The 25,001-nt window shown below is 42.3% G+C and overlaps 1 protein-coding gene across 1 annotated transcript in view; it reads right to left on the bottom strand.

Moving 5' to 3' along the window:
* Positions 1 to 20,444: 20,444 nt before the first annotated feature.
* The window catches only part of LOC116048366 (protocadherin-16-like), a 93,893-nt gene continuing 89,336 nt past the window's right edge, over positions 20,445 to 25,001 (bottom strand). Inside the window, exon 21 of the mRNA XM_031297452.2 lies at positions 20,445 to 24,832. Coding sequence (XP_031153312.2) covers positions 22,242 to 24,832 — 2,591 coding nt within the window. The 3' untranslated portion in view covers positions 20,445 to 22,241. The remainder of the gene's footprint in view (positions 24,833 to 25,001) is intronic.

The raw sequence follows: 25,001 nt of genomic DNA, 5'->3' as shown, positions 1-25,001 counted from the left end.
TTTCAGATACTAGTACAAGGGTAGCTAGGGTTGGTGATCAATTGGATCAGTGTTATGCTGCAGACACACTGACCAGACGGCCGACCCTCGGCCGAAAAGGCAGTTGGACTGATCAGTCTCCCCGAGTTGGTCATAATAGTGCCTCGGAACACACTGGAGACGAGACGTAATACGTCTCCATAACAGCAGGCGGCGCTAATCTGTGTTGTCACCCAAAAATGAAAACCGGCAGCTGATTGGACGAACGCGTCACGTGGGTCTGGTTTCTCCGGAAATTCAAAGACAGGCTGTCATGGTGGCTCGTTCAGAATACAATCTCATATTGTACTAAAATAGTTCACTGAAACGTGTTTCTGAAAACATTTTAAGCGAGAAATAGGCCGTGCAGTTGCTGAATCTGTCTTCATTTCAGATCGACAAAGGTCAGTTTAAAAGATTTTCGTCAGATTTTGAGAGACTCTAGTCACGCTCATTCCGCTCGCCGTTTCCGGGTTAGCACTCTACCAATCAGATGGGTCATTTGAGTCAGACTGCCGGCAGTGCCCGCCCTGTCAATTATACATGTCAAAATGGCCAAAATGAAGGCCGACGGCCCCTCGGACGGACGACGGCACAGAACACACCGCACAGACTTGAGTCACTGACCTCGCCAGACTGTCCAACGGCCGATTATCGGCTTGGTGTGTCTCGGGCTTTAAGGTTACAGTTACGGGTTCGGGGTCAGGCTAAGGTGTAGAGATGCTCCACATAGTAAAGTGCCTGACCACACCACAAAGTGGCACAGTTGGTGTTGAAAGCTTAGTGACCCACATGCTTGCAGGCTACAGTTACTACCGTTGGTCGTTTCATTCGTGGCAAATTGCTTCCCAACAGGACTTGGCTTTAGCCAACTCTTTCCAATAACTATTTGCCTAGAAAGTTGGTTAGGGTTGCATTTCTTTTTATTTCTATTACCATGGTTTTATTTAGAAAGTAGTTTCACTTTGCCAGACCTTCCTCCAAAGCGCTGCAGAGGAGGGTCTGGCTAGTCCAAACAGCTTTCTGGTATGGGAGAAAAACGTGCTCTGGTTTATTGCCATTTCTTTGAACCAATCACAATCGTCATGGGCAACGCTATGTGCTGGACAGAGCCACAGTGCCGCTGCAAAATAGCCTTGGGAAGGAACTTATTGGTGGCACATGTGTACGTTCAAAAGTAGTTTTAGTCGTGCAACAGAAAACTCAGATTGGACAGATAGTCTAGCTAGCTGTCTGGATTTACCCTGCAGAGATCTGAGGAGCAGTTAACCATAGTCCTCACAAATCCACCGGAGTTTAGAACGCCAACACAGAGAAAGAGGAAGGAGACGGACATCTGGCCGTAAAGAGGGACATCCAGCGGAATTTCTGGCAGCAACGGAGCAATCCCGGAAGTGGAACGTTGTGGATATAGACTATTTAGAAAGTAACAACAGACAAGCAGAAAGTTTTAGTGCCTTGCTCTAAGGACACTACAATAGCAAAAATTGTTATCAATGAATGCTCATTATGCGTTGAAGAGATGGATGCTCTGAGCTTTAATGATACCAGCCGCAACAACACACCATAACAGACACACACTCACACACAAATGAAAACGTTTATCATTATCCATATGTATAAGCATTATGTGTAAGATTAAATTTCAGTCCTCATGTAGGTTACTTTTCCGGCAACGCTAAAGTCTATTTTTATGTATGGGACTCAAAGGAACAAGCAGGCATTTCCTGAGGATATCAATGACATTCTTGTCCGAGTTTAAAATTTTAAACTTAATAGTTTCCTATGAGCCGTAAAAAGTTTTGCAATTATGAGCCATAACTTTTATGAGAGGCTGAGTGTGTTACTACAAGATCTGAGCAGAACCTGCGTAGTGGACAGCTTATGATGATGAGAGAAAATCTCCATAACATCAATATTTTCGAAGTGAATTGCAGTGTAAAACATATCATCGTCCACACGCTGTAGACACTATCTATTTAGATGGGGAATCAAAGTGAAAGCAGATGGGGCTGTACTGCAGCCTAAAATACTTTCCACTTGAAGTAGGCCGCTCTTGTTCAGAGCTCTCTCAGTAGCTGGGCTTGTTCCAGACGCCCGGCTGGAGAAGTGAAGTTCAAACTACTTGGATCCCAGCACGCTCACCACACTGCCGTTGGGTAGAGCGTTGATTTACGACAGAAGTCCTCATCTGGACTGGACCAACCCAGAGTAGAGATGAAGAATTGCACCCAAGTATCCAGACACAACAGTGTATATTTTGTGGCTATTCAAGTATTGTTGCCATGTTGTACACGTATGCAGCTGCTCCAACTGAAAAGAAAAGAAAAGAAAAGAAAAGAAAAGAAAAGAAAAGAAAAGCACTCACCAAGAAGGACATAATGCGCAGGAGAGTTCAAGAGTTTAAACAGAGACAAATTACATGTCCTGTGGTGCATCTTGTTGTCTGCACAGTACATTAAGATCTTATTTCTGACTTTATGAAAATACTTAATTACAATTAAGTAGTATAACATATACAGCTTTTGTTTACTGTAGTTAAGGCTTTGCATGTCCACACAGGTGTTTTCACTTATTCTGGTAATTAGACCTCTACTCAGGTTGAAGTTAGGCAGAGCTATGCATTGACTTTAAAATTTACTTATTCACCAAACTTAAAAAAAACAACAACTTTGCTAAACTTTGATAAGGTTATATTTAGAATGACGTTATCTGAACGACTAATGTGTGAGTAGTCCTGGCCTAAATGGTGCAACAAAACTAACAGGAGAGTAAGGTACATGTCAATCAAGCACAGCCTAATGTAATCAGCCAAAATAAGTCAAAACACCTGTTGGGCTGTACCGAGACTGTGTCGGGCCTTTGATAGTATAATCTCTTGCACGTCTTCCAGAAGTTGCATTACAGTTACAGTGTATGCAGTGATCTAGAATGAGGAGCCTTTCACTCAGTTTTCCTATTACTTTGTAAGTTTTGCATCTGCAGGCGCTGGAAGTGTTTTAATTCTAGAGACCATCTTCAGTCAATGGGATCACTCCAGCCGCGATGCTAAAACAGGCCATGGGTATAAAGTATGGGGGACTGGTATTTGATCATTAAAGGAATATGGAAAAAATATAGATCATATGGAATATTTAAAAAAAACAAAAAACATTCAGGAGTTTATTGCAACCTTGTACAGCTTAAACTTCTGATGTATGACTTAAAATCTGCAAAGCAATAGACCAAATGTATTTATTTACCATACAGTGTTTTTTCATTATTGCTAATGGTTCACACTGTGAATTTTTGTGAAAAATGGTGCGGCATTGTGCCACAGAAAACGTTATGACTGCTGGACTAGCAAAGAGAGAGAGAGAGAGAGAGAGAGAGAGAGAGAGAGAGAGAGAGAGAGAGAGAGAGAGAGAGAGAGAGAGAGAGGGAATAGACTGCAGTATGGAATTCGATTGCAGCTATTTGTTATGCAATGATCCAATAATCAGTATGTAGTTATAAATTAGAATGTTTAAGTGTCATCTCATGCATAAATTAGAGTCCTGAACTAATGAACTTCAGTATCTCCCACACTCCCACAGAGGACAGCTGGACATCTCTGAAGTTCGAGGCGGACTGCGGCAAACCACGGGTCAAAGCTCTGCAGACCATCAGATCATACTGACCATACAGATGAGACTGACAACATAGCACAATGCTAATTTCCTTCCGTTTATCTTTTTTCTTTTGTTCTCGACTGTGGTCAGGATTCCTGGGGGGGTTCCCCGCCAAAATGAAGGTCAATCATCTGGCAAATAGGCTGAAGAAGTTCAACCTATTCCAGCCGGGTGTTTCGAGTTGGTTCATTCATACCTGCAGAGTAGCCTATGCATTCTGGGAGAGGCCTGTTTCCCACGGAGGTAGCCCTGGCTTGTCAAAGCCTCTGCTGATGGTGGGCGTTTGGACTGTGGGGAAGACTCACCGTGGATTTCCACAGGATGCAGAACGTCTGCGGACCGGCTCCACTGCGGAACGGCTGCGTGCTCCGCCGTCCGTCAATACCCACCAGGTCCGGATTTGTTGCGTAACGGCTGCGGCCAGCCGACCACAACATCTCGCGAATTCATGTATGTTCGCGCGATATAACAGGATGTAGTTTCTATAAACAGAACCACAAAACCAACAACATTTGTTTCCATCCAGAGGAGTAGAGGGGAAACAACTCTGTGCTGTGTTTTCAAGGTGTAGTGCAGGAAAATATGACCCGCCGTGAGCACGGTGTATTTTATTTTGAAAAGTAACCGGATGTTTTATTTTGTTTCTGTGCTCGACTTCCTGTCCCGCACAATCTGAATTGTGCTGAATTGCTGCGGAGCTCTCCGTCGTCCGTCAAAAATAGAAGCTCTGCGTATCTGCTCCGGAGGGCTGCGGACTGGCGGAACTGGGACGGAGTAGGGACGCAGACGTTCCGCAGTCAGTGGAAATACACACATTGACTTTAATGGAAACCTAATGACTCCGTCGACATTCCGGAGACGTTCCGCATCCAGTGGAAATTGCCGGTTAGTCCTGCTCTTAAGCTCTGCATGGCTGCCAGGTGTGGTTGTGCAGAAGCAAGCCACGGCCCAGTGGACGTGTTCCTCTGCAGCTTTGAGGGCTGCTGCCAGCAGTGTGTGTTGATGACAGGCCAGTCTTCAATACATCCAGGAGGCAGGAAGTCTGGGTGCCAGTACGCCTCAGAGCTCACTTCAGACTTCCGGTTTATCCGATGGAGGATGCTGTGGGAAGATTCACGCACCAAACTCCACCAACTCCACCAATCTGACCTGGAACTTTGGATTCTGATTGGACTTTTACTGCTAGATGGTCAACTTCTAATTTGTCTCAGAATGTTTGGTGTCACCATCATTTCAGATTTACTAATCCCTCCTTGAAAATCTAAGTTATTTGGCACAATAACATTAACTTATTTATTTTATTTATTTATTAAGTTAGAGAGATTTGTTGAAAGGAGAAGGGAAATATAGATCTTTAATTTTGACATTTAATAACATTATAGTTGTTATGCTGCAATTTAAATTACTCTAACTGAATGTGTTACCTTCTTCTAAATCTTCAATCAGCTGACTTTAGGCTTTCACTCTTTCACTTCCTGAACCAATCATATTATTGCTTTTAACATTTAACACTGTTCTTTTCTCTGCAGCTGTTGTCATTTCAGTGCAAAATTTACGCGACCCTCCTCCACCCTCCACATCTCATCCATCCAGATCTTCAGCCAGCTCTCTACATCTCTTCGCCACCACCAGTGTCTAGACTCCCTCGGTGGAATATTTTCATGGCATCAGTACCCCCCTTAAAAGGAACACGCCGACTTATTGGGACTTTGTCTTATTCCCCGTATTCCCCAGAGTTAGATAAGTCCATACATACCCTTCTCATCTCCGTACGTGTTGTAACTGTGTCTGACGCGCCCACCGCTAGCCTAGCTTAGCACAGATCCTGGAGGTAACCGGCTCCATCTAGCCTACTGCTCCCAATAAGTGACAAAATAACTCCAACATGTTCCTATTTACACGTTGTGAGCCAGAGTATGTACAAATAACAAGGTCACATGAGACACAGCCATCTTCTAACCGTATACATACTGGGAACTATATTCTCAGAAAGACGAAGCACTGCTACTTGGGCGGAGCAATTATTACTCCAACTCTGAGCGAAATCCAGGCGAATTCTCTGCTCCTCACCACGGAGCTTCTCAGGTGCTGCGAGCAAATCACTCCACCAAAGTAGCAGAAGTAGCAGTGCTTCGCCTTCTGAGAATATAGTTCGGTATGTATGTATACTGCATAAGTGAATAAGCTAAAGTTCCAATAAGTCGGCGTGTTCCTTTAAATGTGGACGTCACGATGGAGTCAAAGACTCTTTACATTTCTCAACTTTGTGCACCATGTATTCAATCACTATTAAAATGAATTATCGCCTGGTTGAACTGTAGATCAAGGTAACCAAGCTCATAGATCTGAGAAACATCATGATTTAAGAGTTTTGAATAGTGAACCTGCTGGCTTCAGTATATTTTAACTCAACCTATGTACACATATTTATTAAACCTTAACTGCCACAAGCTTGATGCCAGTGGGCTCCAGCAGCTGAGGTTGTGTAGCTGGGTAATGCAGGAAGTCGGGTTTTTCTGGTCCGCTACAAAGGAAGTATGGGACATTGAGGATGGAAACAGGGTAGCAGGCAAGTCCACTGAACAGTGTGTGTGTGTGTGTGTGTGTGTGTGTGTGTGTGTGTGTCTGTCATCATGACAAAATGTGGTTCTTGAGACACCAGTGGGAATTACCACAGAGGCGGTTCGGAGTACTTTGCCAGGTGTTTATATGTCTGTTTGTTTGGGCCAGATTTTGTCACCATGACAGTGTCCCAACCATGCAAGATGCAGTTAGAAAGCTTTAAAGGTGTGTATTTAAGATCAAAATGAAGGCCGGATTTGAAGATGGGTGTGGTCCAAGGAAGGGTGCCAGAAGTACGGTGGTAGGGAAGGGGCCATTGGGCGCCCCACTTTACCCAATTTGGCGTTGCTCCTGTGATCACACCAGCCAGGACATGAAGCCCCCCCCCATACATCCAGCCCCACACCCATTTTTGAACCCAGCCTTCATTGTGATATCAACTACAAGTGACAAAACACACACACACACACACACACACACACACAGCAATACCAGCATCGTTGTTGCAGCTGGCATCAACACTATTATCAGAAAACAGGTGCAATGTTCACACTACAGCTGTTAATTGATGTACACACACTCACATTTGACTTTTTTCAACTTAGTTTTGATATCAAAGCAATAATTTATGTTTCTCCATTAAATGCACAACCCTCAAGCATAAAATAGTATACTTTGACTTTTAAAGTAATCAAATCACTCACAGAGAAATGAAGTGCACAAAGCATGTGGTACGTGGTTGTATAATGGAAACTGGAAAGGCTCTTTCATAGTCTGGCTATCACCAGACCAAATCAAATCGGCGGCAGATCGGGCTGGATTTACCCAGTCTCTTTCACATCTGTCTGTGACACCCATATGTGAACAGCTATCAGAAAAAAGATCATAGCTCAGGACCTGAACACAAAGTGAGTGTGCAGAGGTAAGTGCAGTCTGTGTCAGGTAGGATAAGACAACAAAATAGTTTATAGCAGAAAATAAAAGATCATTTAGACAGAAAATGCACCAAAGTGCTTTTAGATTGGATGAATTTGCTTTTCTATACAGTGGCTAACTTTATTTATGCGCTAGATCATTATGTCAACGCACTGAGAAGCAGAAGACTTCATTTAAAATCATTTAAATAAAACATAATCACATAACACTACTTTTTCAATGTATGTTGTACACAATATGCTGTATCATACCAATCTTTCACCTTCACTGTCAATTATTACACACAATTATATTGTTTTAAAGGGATTTAATTATTCAGCTACTTATTTAATAAGACTTGTGGCTTCCAAAGCTCTTTGTGAGACCAATGAAAAAAATCACCAGTTGCATGATGGTCATAAAAACATCCCATGTTCCAATATGATGACAAAATGCTGCAGACTCAGACCAGTTTACCTTTAAAACATGGAAGAAAAATTCTCATTTTCCAGTGTCATAAGGAAGTCACCAATTTCTACAGAAAGCGATCGATCAACTAAAGTTCTAACTAAGTTCTTAATGTTTTCTAATGACACAGACCTTTTTCCCCCAGCAGGGATTTGGACTTGTCATGTCAGCTGAATCAAATCAATCAACGCACAGGTGAAACAAATGTTGTTAACGATGGCTCAGTTCTCTCAAAGTGTCCCCATAAGCCAGGCCACTGAGCCAGAGCTCAACAGTCCCGCCCACAGCGGGTTCCGGTGGTAAAAATACAATGCAATTTCTCCATTGACAAATTGGAGTATAAGCCATGAAATCGTAACCATTGATGGTAGACTTAAAACCAGCTACGACATGACTAAGCGATTGTATATGCTCATATAGATGCCAAAAGTTCATGGGGCACCAACCTTGTTTTGAGATAAATGTCTTTTATTCGCGATGTCTTGGATAAGTACTCCATTACCCACAATCCTGAACAATTCCACAATCCCACAGTGATGCCTCTGATTGGTGGAACTCGTGCTGGTGAGGAGGAGGAGCTGCCTGCACGATCCGTCATACGCATGCCCAAAATGATAATCCTGTTTTACGAGGATTGACGACACTGCACGAAACACGATCGGTTCCACGCTTCTGACGTTACCCTCCACCGGGAAGCTAACGTTAGTTTAGCTAACAGCTAATTCGGCTAACCGCTAGCTGACAGCTGTTCCTCGCAGGGTCTAGAGTACTGCTGGTTTTGTATAACAAAAGCTTGTTAATTGCAGTTACTTGCATTCACCTGGCATTCCAGCAGTACCTCAGTTCTTGATCAGAATGAAAACCAACAAAGCTCTTCTTTCCCAAGAAACCACTGCTGCTCTGTTTCTCGGCTGAGTCATCATGCAGGTTTATGTGAAAGTTTAAACGTGAAAAGATGCATTTTTGGTGTGTACTGAATACAGAATATAATGACAATAAGGACAATTGAAGAGCTTTGGCTGAGGAAAGCACACTAATAACTAACTCCTGTGTGACTGTGCACCTTTGTGCTAACATCCCCTTTCAATGTTAGCAATCTCACCACTCCTCATTGAGCTGTGAGGATAGTGAGCCGTCGAAAAAAAAAAACACACTTGGCAGCTAAGCACTGCCATATGTTCTTGATTCATCGTGTGCACCATAATAAATCTTCAAAGCAGTAGAGAGTGTGTGTATTTGATATAAACATCATAGGGGATCATCATAAATTATTGTTGCCCCTTTGGCTGCAACTTTATTATTGTTCCCCACCTTTTTCCCACAGCCAAGCATCATATGCAAATGAGAGAACGTGTGCAGTGACTGATGAGGTTAAGTATGTCAGTCCACTCATCAAACCCCAAGCCTGGCAGCTATAGCAGCTATACTCGCGTCTGGTGGAAAGCCTCGGCCTCAAAGAAAACACAAACACAGCCGTGCTTTACTCCATGCCATCCCCACGCAGCAGAAACACAATTATTAAAAGCCAGACCCTACAAGGCAGTGGGTTTAAACAAAGTTCCAGAAATCTGTTTATCAGTCTGAAAGTCGGTTTTTAAATCCAAATTGCCTGGAAGCCCCTTTCAGGCCTTAGTGTATTTTGATGTCAGGAGGTTAATTAGCATCAGGGATTGGATATTTCTTTAAGTTCCTAATCAGGTGGTCGGGTGGAAAATGTTCAGGCTTAAGGAACGGTTTGCCAGTGGAACCAGGCATGGGAACACTTTAGAAACTTATAAAAGTTACTAAGCCCATTTTCTGGGACCAGCCCATTTATATTTGTTTTTATTATCTATAGTTCCCAGTCTGTTAAAAGGGTCATCAGTCCCAAATGGAATAAATTCTGTCAACAACAAAGGCCCATCATTTATTAAGCTCAGAACACTGCAAGAGGCTGAAGGCTGACTATAACCCTGAGTGATTTTCAAGATTGCAGAGAGTTTGCACTGGTCTGTGAAAAAGCAGTCAGACCTGTCATGATCTTATCAAACCCGTCTGATATTTACAACTGCAAAGCAGGCAAATCTGACCACAGTAAGGTTTTAGCTGGTGGACAATGGAAGTCTGAGTGCAGCATGCTTGTCGACAACTTATCTGAACAAGTCTGTTCGTGTATCACCATCTTTACCCGAGTTCTTTTTGGTGCCAGCAGCACTAACCTGAATGCAAGGTATTTGGATAGTTATTTTATATTTTCCAAAGTAAAACATGTAGAGTTTAATATATGATAGTTTAATGAGAAGATAGTGAAAATGACTCATGCCTTCTTCTGGTCTTCTTACTTATGCCGGTCTGCGTGTGTTTTCATAGTCCCAGATGTATGTCAGTGGTGGAAGGTAGATATGTCTGTTAAAGCAGGTGTTGAGTGCTGAGTTCCTCAGTTACAACAGTTGGACTTTAGGGTTGTTTATCAGACCAAATATGTCTAGAAAGTATGTTTATGTGCCCCTACGAGGCCACTTTTCCCCTTGGATGCTTTCTAATCTCTCTCCCTCAGCACCTGTATACTCTACTGCAGATGCAGGCTGGCTGAGAATTATGTGGTGAAGCCTTTGAGATTTTAATACATTCATTGTTTTTCTCTAAAAACTGCCTGCGGCTGTTTTTAAATCACAGGTGTACTGACCAGTCCCCATGTGTCCATCATTCATTAAGAAAGCTGGAATTTGTTTGCATTCAGTCAATGAATGAAGGAATGATCTAAAGAAAAGAATCTCATCTTTTATTAACAAGGTTAGATCAACACCGTGTGTTCTCAAGATAGAATGGGATAAGAATTTAATTTAGAACATTGTGCAATGTTGTGGGATTTAATGAAAAAAATATTTGTTTAATTGTTTGATCCGACTTGTTTCTGCATGGGTTTAGATAGATATGCACAGAGGACGCAGTGATACTGCTGCTTCACCTTTTCCCAAACCTTAACCAAAGTCGGTTTTCTCTTCTTACCAAAACATGACTGTCAGAGGTTTGGCTCTTGCCAAAAACAAACCTAATACTTTTTTTTCCTTTCCGTAAAGGTCTCACTGGTTAGTTGTGAAGGGGTACTTAACTCTTTCTCTAATCATGATCCAATTTTGATAAAGTGGATACTCTTCATCCTTTTAATCAAATTTGATTCCTTTCTACCACTTAATTCTGTTTCAAAAAGGGATTCTTAAAAAAAATCCCTCACACATGTTGTTCAGCCAAACAAGATTGCAGAAATGCGATGCTGGAGTACCTTATTTACCCATATACAAGATAGCACTCAACTGACTGCAGACCTTAAGTACCTGTTTAGACTAAAAGTAGTACCGAAGATGTCACGGAGCCACTTAAAGCAATTCTAGCAAGTCTCTTCTGCCTGTGTGGAGCATGTTAATGCATAATAAATGTGTTTAGGAGTTAAGGTAGAGACAATCTTTTGAAAATTGAAGGTGTGGCCTGATAATAGTGCATGATGAATAATAGCAGGGTCTCCAGAATCACAAGGTTTCTTTGGTTTGGGAATGTAAACGTGCACTACACATTTCTCTAGAATGTACACTTACACTTTTACGTTTGAGACTTTTAGGCTACATCTTCACTCCTAAGTTTTTATTTTCAAGCAGCATTTTGAGGAAAAAAACGATCTTCGGTGACTGAAAAGTTTTAGCTCCAGTAGCATAACTAATCTCCGTTCATATTAACACGTCTGACAACGCATATCACATTACCATTTGCATACACTGGGCATGTAATGCGTGTACAGGAAGCAGGTTGTCTGTTTGTCTGATGTTAGGGCTCCTGCACACTGGCTGCGTGGTGTGAGCGTGTCAGCTGCGTGGCATGTCCGTTTTTATTTCGGCTCCCATGTTAACAGGTTAAAGCTTGCACACTGCCTGTATGACACGCACGTCTCAGGCGCCAAAAACGCTTGCATGCTAGAAATAGGACCGACGCCTATTTTTCACGCGTTGGAAGCGTTTCCAGGCAAAATAGAATACGAAAAGTCATTTTGACACGAATACATTTAATAAATGACATTTTGATGTTTGAAAGTCTCTAGGTTTTGACATAAATGCAGATATAAATGTAATTTAAAAAAATAATAATAAATAATTATCAATTTTCAAATATTGCACCTGTCAATACAGAACAAAATATTCTGTAGCCTATTTTGCCGTCAATACTGCCGACGTTGTCTTTGCTGTAATCAAACCAGTATATATTTATGTTTAACATGAAGTATACTACTAAATTGTATTTCAATTAGATTCTGATAAAACAATAACATGGACTTTATTATCTCAGGAAAGGGAATTGAAATATAAAAATATATATATCGAAATATGTGCAAACAAATGTACAAACACAAAAATATTGACAAAATAAAGTTGAAGAACACGCTATGATTTCATTTTATCAATGGGAAACATACATGTGTACAGACAAGGCTAGCAGCAGCAGCACCGCGTCAGACACGTTTCTAGTGTGCAAAGACAGAGAAAACGCCACGCAGCTGACACGCAACAGAAACGCCACGCTCACGCCACGCAGCCAGTGTGCAGGGGACCTTACTCTGCACTTGAAAATCATGAATGTATAAGTTGAAAATACAGAATAATAGAATAGAACAATTCAATCAGGAGAGACTTCGTTTGCAGATATGCAAAAAAGATGTATTTTACAACTGCATAATAAAATGTACAGAGTCTTTGGAGATTAGACTCCATCGTATTAATAATATTTTAAAGGGCTAGAGAACAGAACAGGACCCCCGATGGAGTCTAGACACTGGTGGCGGCGGAGAAGGAGTCCGGAGACCAGACCGAAGAGGCAACGGAGCGGTCAGCCGGAAGAAAAACGATGACCGAAGGCGGCAGGGGAGGTGGAGGGTTGAGCGCTTTGCCTGAAACGACAGCTGACAGCACAGGGAGAGAACAGATTTAAAGCAGAGTTGTAATGCTGTGATTGGTCCTTGAATTTCATGGCCAAGTCTGATTGGTTTAACCAAAAGTAGTGCCTCTAAACGGCTGATTTGATTTAAGAAGAAAGAGTAGTGATTGGGTTATTGACGTCTTCCTGAAAGAATTTGCGCTGAGCTTTATTAGTGAAAACGTAAGACCAGGGATTTATTTTCTTGGACCGACGACGAGGTGGAACTGTCACTGAAAGTTATGTAAGCCTACCTAACCAATAACACTGACGTGCATCGTCGTTTCCAAAGGTCTCTGTTTGTGCCCGTCCAGACTACAAAGTAACCCCGGAGTTTTCAAACCAAAACGGGGGCAGCAGTGTTTCCAAATGTCTCCGTTTTAAGGGCTCAGAAACGCCAGATTAGTGCAGATGCATGGTGAAACGTAAACGTAGTTTTAAAACTAAAACGTAGTATTGTAGATGTAGCTTTAAAGTGAATAACAAGGAGTCATGGTACTAGGCTTGGATAGTCTAAACCAGTACTGTTCGTCGAGATATTAAGGCATGTACTCTGCTGCTGTACAGAATATTTGAAGGAAAAGAGGCTTTTGTTTTCACAGAATCAGTTGAGGGAAGAGTGGTTTTCCTAAGTCAAGAAATTTCCCAACACAGAATCAGTGATGGGAAACACTTCGTCATCAGCGCAGCAGCACACTGCTGTGAGTCATTATACAGTACAACCACAGAGCTCTCCATTTTCATTCATGCCATAATGTTTTGGCCCGTCAGACTGACAAACTGCTGCATCTTTTGCCCAAATTGCCGTAATTACAACTGTTGTCATTATAAACTCAGATTAGTTGTCAGCCTTAATGGCCCTAAATGAAAGTTACATCATCATCAATTTTATTTATTACAGTATTTTTCAGACGAGATCCCATGTCTCGTCTCAGCAGAACAAAGGAAATCTTAACTTGGCATAAACAAACATGCTCATCAACAATCAAAGAGGATAACATATGCCAGTTGTAAAATTATGCTAAAAGTATGTTAATTGAGTTGCTGTCAAATAAATTAAAGGGTTGATTTTTTTAGTTTTTTTTTTTTTTACAGGGCTTTCACTGTGCAGCTGATCATTTTGTTGCTATCCAACATCAACATTGTCTTGCAGTCGCAACAATTGCTTCAAAGAAACGGGTCAGAAATTGTATTGTAACATCAAAGGACTGACCCCAGTTAAATGCACCAAAGTCAGAGCTGTTGTAACACTCTATTGTAAATATAATGCGCTACAAACTGAAAAATATATTCACATTTGTCAAACAGTAAACGCCTCATGCATAATTTATTGAATTCCTATCTCCTTGTCTGTCCCCTCCACAAACCGCTGAACACAATAACTGCAACAAATCACCGAGGCTAAGCCATGGGCTGCACTGCAGTAAATGCTTCTGCAGCAGGCCTAACAAACATTGCCGGATGGAAATGAATTAACAATGAAGGTTAAATTTAAATGCAGTAATTTAATCATGGCGAATTTAAGACAAAAGTTTAAAAAGGGGCGAAACAAATCAAAACAAAGTAAAGCCTGAAACACAAGCAGATGGCCTAGTAATGGGAAGCAGGTTGGGCTGGTTGCTAAGTGACAAGGGCTAAGATGAGGGTCCATAGTTTTGGCCGCGGTTTTGCAGGAAAAACACTTCTCCTCCCTAGTCTGAGCCACCCTCTTTCCCCATAGTGCTGTGGTTCTGACGCTGGCGGGGCAGGACAGGAGGCAGGCCTGGCCAAATGAGAAACAGACCCCCTTCACCCCAGTATTGCCTATTTCTCCCTGTGGCTTTTTTGTTTTCAAAGAAAAAAAGAACGCTTTCCAAAAATAGATCTGGGGCTCGCGTGCCAATGGGTTTTGAAACCTTTTTTTCCACTCCTTCTAGTCACGCAAGTAGCCTGGCAAGACCTTGAAGAGAGAGCCGGGTAAAAAACAAAAAAAAAACAGAACTCGCAAGAGACAAGATGATCGGAGGGGGAAAAAAGTCTCTCTGGAGTGTTTGGAGAAAGGATTGTGGTAAGCTGGGGTTGGAGCATCCCTGGAGCCTGGCCCTCTGCTGAGGGAACAAGCAGCAGAGACTTCCGTGCAAGCTGCAGGTATGAGGGGTTTATGGGTAATCCAAGCATGACCAGAGAGACCTCTCTCTGGTCTGGCCTCATTTTCACTGGACGGTAGCCTGGCCTTCTCCAGAGAAGGGTCTGATCCTTACCAAACGGCCTGCAGACAAAGCAGCTCACACCCCAATGCAAAGATTCCCATTCCTTATGTCCATAAGCCCATATCCTTCTCTGTGATTCACTTCACAGTTGACTGATCTCTGCAGCTGGTATTCATCTTTTTATCTGTCACATCATATACTATGTCATCAAGATGAGATCACTGCCTAGATTATTAAAAGAAAAAGAGACATTATCTTGACCTGGTTAACTACCTTTGAAAGCCTGCCTATTTTGGTAGCTTCATTATAGAAAGTGCTTTTGAACATAAGACAGTGAGAAGGACCCATGGCACAAGCTCTTCTGCAGAAGCCATGTTAAAACCATTATATCCTCCAGGCGTTAAAGTCATTATGCCTTCAGGGCTACATAAGCCCTCTACTGCTACAGAGCATGACAGTTCTCTGGAACATCTGAGTAAGGGTTCATTTTTTTTTTGGCTACCTTTAATGTCAGGTAGGCAAGCTGCACAAAACTTTCGGTCCTCTGACACCATGTGACACTGTGGCCCTCATCCTGTGCCCCAGTGCATTTTTAAATGAGTCGCTCCACAGAAGGACTTCTCTAGAATGTGTCTCAACACTAGACACATTTAGGTTTGGCACTAGGGCTGCACAATTAATCGCAATTGTAATCGAAATCGCAATATGGACTATTGCAATATCCAAATGGCGGGGGGGGGGGGCGCATTATTAGTTAAAGGCAAAATATGTGTCAAACCATTCTGAATGAAGTATTGTGGTGCTGCAGAGACGTCCCGGCCTACAAATCCTTAAAAAAAAAAAGCTTTGTTTGGTACAGATCCTTGGGTAAATCACACTATAATCATTTGAATTTTTTTTTATTTTAATATTTTTCAATGAAAATGAGAATAATGATACAAAAATGATCATTCCCTCTAATATCGTGAATCATATCGCAATATCAGTCAAAATAATCGCAATTAGATATTTTCCTTGTATCGTGCAGCCCTATATTATATTGTTAGTCAGAAAATAAAAGTCCAGTAATTATGCTAATGGGGTAACCTGTAGCGCAGCTACTTAGAGTACAGTATAGTTTTCATATCGCCGGAGCACAAAATGATTGCGATAGGTTTATTTAATAAAAACTTTTGCTTTAGTATCTCTGTTTAGGAATTGAGTTTCCCACCCATCAACATATAAACAAAATATCAAATGTCTTCCAATGCTTTTGCCCTACATTTCTTTCTCTCCATATTTACATGTGCAGGAACACAGGACAATGCTGCAAGACCAAAAAAGGACAAAAGGCCCAATTTTGGAACCACAATTTTACTGTGCTACGTTACGAGACTGTTCTCCCCTGACAAACACCCCCATAAGTCGTTTGTTCAAGCAGCAATTACGAATCATATTTGCTATGCTCTGCTGTGTCCTGCTACGTCCTGCTATGCTCTGCTGTGCCCTGCTATGTCCTGTAACGCCCTGCAGTGCCCTGCTATGCCATGAACTACTACAACTACTATTTCTAGTCACTGTTCCATCTTTTATTGTGACTGTTATTGCCACTGTTCATCACACCCCCAACCGGCACCGTCAGACACCGCCTACCAGGAGCCTGGGTCTGTCTGAGGTTTCTCCCTAAAAGGGAGTTTTTCCTCGCCACTGTCGCACTAAATGCTTGCTCTTGTGTCTTGAGATAACTCTTGTTATGATTTGAAACTATAAATAAAATTGAATTGAAATTGAAGTAGTCAACACTAAAACCCTCTTCAGACAGCCATTCCTTTTGTTTAGAGACACATCGTTGAAACTAGCATGAGGAAAATAAAACACTATGAGATGTGATCAGGCCCCATCAGAAAAAGGTAATCGTGTAATTATGCAACTTATACAGGCTTTTTCTTCTGCATAATTTCACTGAGACAAGCAGTGGCCACATCTCAAAGCAACACAATATGCTTAGTAGAGAGCATGATGCTACCAGAGCAGTTATAACGCATCCTCTTATTGTGTTACAAAAAAGAAGATTACAGCTATTCAGAAGGGTGCTATACTGCTAACAAAGGGGAATCATTCAGCAATGCATGAAATTAGTTGCTTACAATTTTCTTTGATCAAAGTGTGGAACTGATCAATATGAATAACAACACTGTTGTTCTCCAGCAGGTTCAAAGATTTCAAAGGCTGGATGCCTTCTCTGTGAAAAAGCAGCTTTAAGCATGAACAGCATGAACACAGGTAGCTTAATGAACACACGGAAATAGAATACAAATGACTTTCCAAGTTTTAAAGGGAAACCATGGTATTTAAAACTTTTCTCATAGAGTTCATCTGAAAGTAAACACAGAAAGTAGTCCCCTGTAAAACCATGTGCAGTAGCTTTTGTAGGAAACTACATAGCATAGTGGATCTCCTTCCTGGTTAACTTGCTGGCAGCCCCATATTATAGAGTGTGGTCTAGACCTGCTCTATCTGTAAAGTGTCTTGAGATAACTCTTGTTATGATTTGATACTATAAATAAAATTGAATTGAAAAAATGTCATAATCATGTACACATGCTGATTTATTTACTAAAAAAAAATGGTTTACTAGTTTCTAAACTGAAAATCTAAATTACAACGTACACACCCTTCAGTTTTCATTGACTTTCAATATTCAATAAAGAGAGGACCCATTTGTGTTTCTCTATGCAGTCTCAATCAACAGTAAGCTTGTCGGAGTCCAGATTTCCCCAACCATCTACGATGGACATGGTGAGTACAATGTTATCATATTCAATAGTTAGACCTATAATGGACAGCAATATATATATCCAGGTAAACAAATACACACATTAAATATTAAGTAAGTAACTAGGTATATAGCAGGTTAAGACTGCTGAAAAACTGCAGGATCAGGGATTTTTATAAGCATGACAGCATTGCCAACTCTGTAAGAGACACAGGTTGTAGCAGAAGGTCAGGGTAGGGAAAAGGCCAGCCTGGCACTGATTGCATGTTAACAGAGCAGCCTCCTGTGTGTATCCACTCTTTGTTGATGGGAAAATGATAGATTTCATTTGGTCTCTGCAGAGCCCTTTAATTTAAGCTTTGAGTAATGACTTGGCTTTTGCCCTCTTACTCATATCATCTGAGTTCTATTGTGTATATACTGGCCCTTGATCCAAAGTGGGTCACTCTGGGTCACAGCATTTATCTCATACCCTGAGTCTGCTATGACACGCAAGCTGAGTTTATGTATCGTCAGCGAGCTGTCCCATTCTGCCAGATCCGCCCATAGTTCCAGTCCAGGGACAAAAAATACACACATGAATTCACCTGTGTGTGTGTGTGTGTGTGTGTGTGTGTGTGTGTGTGTGTGTGCATGCATGCGTGTGTGCGTGTGTGTGTGCGTGCATGCAAATTCCACAGGGTTTAGGTTTCAGCTCCACAACCAGTCAGAGGAAGGCCTCGGAGCCGGTCCAGTTACAGCTCTGTTTCATCAGGCAGCAGGAGTGTTGTCCTGCCTCGGGGAATATGGGAGTGATGCAATGAGTTCCCATGACAGGTGGGGTTGGATATTAAAAAATAACAGTATTTAGTAACATTTTTTGACATGTATTCATCTTTATATGTGCAAAAGTTCAAAAGAGCTCTGACAAATGCATTTCAGAAAGAGAGAAAACTTGATGTTACGCTAGCCAACATGAACTTTCTGCCGTTTGATGATCAGTTCATTGGGGTAAAAACAAGTGATCACAGTTTTTAGTCTTTTGGATGTTTTTGAGAATCAGTATTCCATTTTATGCACAGAGGATTTATGTACAATATGAAACCATTCTAGTTCTAGTCTCGCATTGCCAGACCTTCCTTCACAGCGCTGCAGAGGAGGGTCTGGCTAGTTCACACAGCATTCCGGGATGGGAGAGAAACATGCTCTGGTTTATGGCTCTGGCATTTCTTTAAACCAATCACAGTTGTCTTGGGCGGCGCTAAGCACCGGACTCAATGATGGTGCACTTGTTTTGGTAGAACGTGTGCTTTCAAAAGTAGTTTTAGTTGTGCAACAGAAAACTCAGATTGGACAGATAGTCTAGCTAGCTGTCTGGATTTACCCTGCAGAGATCTGAGGAGCAGTTAACCATAGTCCTCAGAAATCCACCGGAATTTAGAACGCCAACACAAAGAAAGAGGAAGGTGTGGGACATCTGAGTAAAAAGAGGGACATCGGCAGAATTTCCGGCGGAACCTGAACAATCCCGGAAGTGGAACGTCGTCGATATAGACTAAGTCAAACTAAAGCCTGACTGTAGGACTGTACTTATTTCTCAACTTTGCTTTACTTCACCAAGTTGTTCTTATGAGTTATATGATCTGGGGAATAGAAATTGAGGGCAATTAGTAGAAACAGCAACATGCACTGGTATTTCTAAAGTAGCAAAACAAAGAGTGCAGGCACAATAACAGAGAAGTAATAATACTTTAAGAATTGTTGCGAGAACATCAGCTGCATACGCCTAAAGATAAGAAATTGAGATCTGACCTGGGATTTGGTGTGGTCAGTGTTACATGATGAATGACTTCTGAGCTGCAAAACATAATGTGAATGAGACCTTTTGGCCAAATTGAAGAATGGGCGTTAGAACACAAACGCAGGATGGAAATAGGTCTGGCTCCATGTTAATCTGGTGCTAATTTGAACAATCAAATATATGAATGGAATAAGGCTGATCTGAGAATTTCATGTGAAGCAATTGGAGGTTTCTTTATGGATTCCAGTGTGTTTTGTATTTTGTCTTCATCTGTGCTGGGAAAGCTTCAACTTTCTTGTTGTTGTTCATGGCTGTTTTCAGTAGAAATGGGAGACAGAGGGGAGACATCTGTAAAGCCATTACTTCAAATAACTTGTTATGGTATTGTGATTGTGTTACATCATATTTGCCTATCACGTTCTAAATAACACTTAATGGCTACCATTAAGTCAAATATTGTTCATTTGAGATACGTTTTCTTAAGACTGGGACAATACGGGACTGAACTGGGCTGTTTGACATTTGTACATTTATCCAATTTCCCCTGGGACAATAGGGAGTTTTGAGTTGCACAGTTTATACAAGGTATAAGCCTGAGGTTACGGGGTTGATACTTTAGCTGTACTTAGATTTTGGGAGTCTGGAATGTTGAAAATACTGTTGGGCCTTCTGAAGGTACCTAAATCAACAAAACATCAGTGATCAGAGGGGCCCAACTTCTAAACCCTCAGGGTAGAACATTGGTCAACAAATGTCACGTCACTGCCTGCTTGTTGAACAAATCGAATGCAAGACACTGGTTATCTTTGGGATCTTTCACTTGTTATCCTGAATTTAATCTATGGATTAAAAGAGAATTCCGGTCAATTTCAACACGTAGCTCTGTTGTTTGTAAATTTGGAGTGTCGTCAGTAGCAAAAAAAAACGAAAAACTTGCCCTGTTTAAGCCTGTTGGGTGCTAACGCTAGCAGGGGGATAACACGGTGTAGGCAGCACCGATTGTTTTAGTTTTTCTTGCTACTGACAGCAATCCAAATTTACAAACAACAGAGCTACGTGTTGGAATTGACCGGAATTCTCCTTTAACTGCACATAACAACCATAATCGTATGGTTCGTTTCCATACATTACCATTATTCTGAGCTGAGAAAGATGTGACAGAGACGACAATGTGTTCACATGAGTACTTTAATCAGGCACTTTTTGCTCAAAACATTTCTCTGGACGAGCTAATGAGGAACTTCTCTTCTATGGCACCATAACACGCACAATTTGGACAAATACGAAACGTAAGTGGCAGATAACACTGTTCAATACGAAACAAAACAAACAACAAGGTACCTTCTATCAAATAGGTAGTGTTCATGTATATTTGGCCACGGTCAAAAATAGCATCCTTGTAAATAATTTACTTAGCCTCTCAGCTTCCGAAGTCTATATATATAATAACTTTTAAAAAATACTGCAGAATGTTAGTGTTGCTTAAGGTAATGTTAGCAAGGGTCTAAAACTGGGGAATAAGCAAACAAAATACTTTTATAATCATTTGAAGGCGAGAGGAATCCACATTTAAGCCACAGCAGGGCACTACGTAGTTATTAACGCAAGTTCACACATTATTTAATTTTGTAAAGTCTGCCAAAAACACAATTACGATCACAAATGTATTTATAGCATAGGCATCTGTGTAAAAGCATTACGTGAATTATGGCTGAACATGTACATGACATGGATTTCTTTTCATTAAACATTCTCTGGTGGTGTTTGAACAATCATAAAAATACCTTTTTTCATACTTCCGTCATACCGTATGTAACATTTGTTAGTATTACATAGTGCTATTGAAAAAGAGGGGACAAATGTGGTCCAAAATAACATTCATTACAGTTTGTCAGTAAATCTATACAAAAAATCAGAAAAAATAAGAAAAAGCTGCTGCAAATTTCAGTGTCAGGATGGCACTGATTTAGAGCTTAAGTAACATTTCTTTATTATTTTACTGAGGAACATTAGAGGAGTAGACAAATGACCGACACATGCTTACATTCTCTGGAATGATAAGGCTGCTGGTAGAGCAAAAATGTTTTACATTTACAACTTAGCTGCTCAATGTTCTTCCTCGCGTGAATTATTTTCACAATAAAATGAAAGCAGTAAGGTTTGCTGTGAGAAATTAAAGCCAGGGCACCTGAAGGACAGGATCATTGGATGTCGAGTTCCATTTTTCTTTGCAAAACAATGAAGGGACGTGTGTTGAGGACTGAGACAACTTTTCAGCATTTCACATTCATGATTGCCTTTTGATGTGAGATCAAACACTGGATCCGCAGAAAATCTGATCACACAATAGTCTATTCTGGCTGATGTTTCATTTGTTCAAGCAAGGACGTCTCTTTCTCTGTAAATGTTTACAATAATCTGTTACCAAAATCCCAATTCATAACACAATGATGAAGAGCTTCATTTAAAACCACAAGGTTAGGAATTACAAGATCAAACCAACTTACAGTACAAACAAGTATACAGTACAAACTACAAATATACAAATATAGAAATATATTCTGAGGTTTGAGCAAACCGCTTGACACTTTAATGCCATTTCTTGTCAGAAACCACATGGAAATATAAAAATATAGACAATGCTTTTGTACAAAATATTGACATCATGTATGAATCTCCATTCACATGTGCAAATTAACACTGATCAACAGAAGAATGAGGAGTTCCTTTCACACAAACACACAAAAAAGGCATAGTCCATTTTGGCCTGTTAGTCATGTAGTTCAGTCTGTCTTCAGTAAGCACCACAACGTCAGCTTTTTGGACTTCTTAGTGTAACCTTGTGTACTCTCGTGAATAGCATTGCCTCATTTCTGGTTGCAGCCACTGTGGTCATACAGTAGAACAAGTCTGGGACAGAAATGACTCAGTTTTAATTCACCCTTGAAGAATGTGTCGGTAGAGTTTCAGATGCGCAGCTCTGCCTCCTCGCTGTGTTCTAAATTGTGTTCAGTTGTGCTGATCATTGATGCAGAGGGGCCCTGGGAGACACTGAAGGGCGTGACTGCAGGAGAGCGTGCAGCCAGCGGTGAGAGAGAGGGGGAGAAACTCGGAGACATGGCGGCTGAGGAGATGGATCCCTCTGCGCTGATGGGAGATCTTCGTAAAGAAGCCAAGTGGGGGAAGGTCCTCCCTACAGCAGGCTTCGGAGGTACAGTTTTGGCCCCGGGGTGGGCCACAGAGGTTATGAGAGGCGGGGGGTCGATTCTGGACTCTGCCTTTGCTTTGTGGTGAAATGATCTGCGAGGATGAGGAGGAGCTGTTTCGTCTTTTAAACGTGCTATTTCAGTAAAAACGTTAGCTAAAGGTTGGAACTGGGGACACCAGTTTAGCAGGTAGTCCCAGTTATAGCTGCCCCTTAGCTCCTCATCACTGGCTACGATGGCTGTCAGGGAGCCATCCACAGCAGGCTTTCCATCCTCTGGGAAAGTATAATCTTTAGGGTGGGAGATGCTCAGTCCCCGTCCCACACCCACATACCCACCCCCCTCGTCCCTGTATACTGGCACCTGGCCAGCTAATAAAGTACTATTCAGACTACCCAGTTTCTTCCCTTTGAACCAATCTATGGAAGGCTCGCAGGACACGTCTGATAGCTGATCCGCATCCTGCTGGATCCCAGAGTCCGGGCCTCGGGCAGAGATGTGCTCCTGCATGGACGAGGAGATACTCGACACTCTAGGGTATTCATTGATCATTCTGATTTCGTCATCCTCGGCTGCCTCCGCCTCTGCAGAGCCACGCCCACTGGAGTGGGAGGGATCCAGGGATCCTCCACGAGGGTATGGACCCCCACTGCTGCCGCTCTGATCAGCCGTGTATCCAGGGAGGGCCTGGTGGTAAATCATTTCATTGGCCGCTATCTTTGTTTCCTCAAACTTGTGCAGCATGGTGCCCGACGCTGGTGTTCGGCCCTGCGCTTTTTGCACCTTCCTCTGACGTCTTATTTTAACAAAAAAGAGCGCCACAGCAATTATTATGAGTATGACTATGGTCCCAAGGGATACTGCAATGACGCTGACGAGCAGCATATTCACGTCAGCGGTGAGACCAAAAGATGTATGGGTCACGTCTACGCTAACTTTGGCCACTGCTTTGCGGGACGTCTCCAGAGGGCTGTGAGCGGTCACGTCCAGTGTCATCACACGCACCTCTCTTTTAGAGCGACTCGCATGTGTACTGTAGCTGTCCATCTTTAAGGAAATTGCTCCTGTGGATTTATTGACTTCAAAATAAGGCGAGCTGTCTGCTAGAGAGTACAGGACAATGCCGTCCACACCTCCGTCCTCATCTCTGGCTTGCACTTTGCCAATGATCTGACCTTTCTTTGCTCCCTCAGGCACTTCAAATGAGAACTCGGAGGAGGTGAAAACAGGATCATATTCATCCTCCCCTGTTACATAAACCTGCACTGTTACTGTAGCAGAATAGTTGCCAGCATCCATGGCAACAGCCACAAAATGGAAGGAGTTTACCTTCTCAAAGTCAAAAGCAGAGCGAGTCCGTACTTCTCCTGAAGTTTGGTTCATGAGAAAGGCCTCCCTTCCCTCTTTAGAGTTGTCTAGCATGTAGTACCTCAACTGCCCAAAAACACCTCTGTCATGGTCGATCGCGTGCAGCATGGTGACCAAGGCATTCTGGGGTTGGTTTTCCTTGATGCTCGCAGTTATTATTTTGAGGGGAAAGAAGGGCCGGTTATCGTTGATGTCCTTCACCTCGATACTGACTGGGGCCAAAGCGTAGTGGCCCTGACCGTCAGTAGCCTGGACAACAATCATTTGGGACCACCGTCTCTCGTTGTCCAGAGCTCTGCGCAGCCTCAAGGCTCCGGTCCACTGGTCTACCTGGAAAAGGTCCGTCTCGTCCCCTGAGCTTATGGAGTACTGCACCTCTCCGTTGGGAGCAGAATCTGGATCTGTGGCAGAAAGATGCAAGATCTCTGTCCCCACTGCTGCACCCTCACTCAGCACTACACTGTAGTCCGCTCGGCTGAAAGCTGGAGGGTTGTCATTGGCGTCTGTAACACTGATGAGGATGGGCACGCTGGAGCTACGCTGGGGGATTCCACGATCCGATACCACAACAGTCAGGTTATAACTTGGCACAGCTTCAAAGTCCAGCTCCTCCACCAGGATCAGGCTGCCGACCGTCTGGAAACCCTGCCCCTCCAAGAAGCGGACGCTGCTCTCAATCTGGAAGGTATTACCGGAGTTGCCACTGGCGATGGCAAAATCAAAGCCGCAGTTGTCCCGGGACAGGTCTCCGTCCACAGCTTCTAGGGTCAGAACAGTTGATCCAGGGAGCCCGTCTTCACTCACAGTGGCTCTGTACTCGGACTGGTGAAAGATGGGGGCGTTGTCGTTGACATCGGACACTTGGACCTGGACAGTGGCAACGGATGAAAGGGATGGAGTGCCCTGGTCCCGCACCTCAATAACCACCAGGATGGAGGGATTCTTGAAATCAAACTCGGTTTTTTGGTTGACAAACAGAGTACCTGTAAGATTAAAAAGAAAAAGAGAAACATCGTTTTAATCTGCTATCCAGAGCTCGTCATTTCATTATCAACGTCGTGCATTACACAGGGTGGTTTGCTATTTAAGAAATAACAATGAATCATTCAAATAAATAATTTAATTGCATTTTTTTTTTTAAACACTGTGGCA

This window comes from Sander lucioperca, chromosome 5 (genome assembly GCF_008315115.2).
Source record: "Sander lucioperca isolate FBNREF2018 chromosome 5, SLUC_FBN_1.2, whole genome shotgun sequence".
NCBI classification, from domain to species: Eukaryota; Metazoa; Chordata; class Actinopteri; order Perciformes; family Percidae; genus Sander; species Sander lucioperca.
Note: the sequence above shows the minus strand (reverse complement) of the source record. Positions and strands in the feature narration are given on the sequence as shown.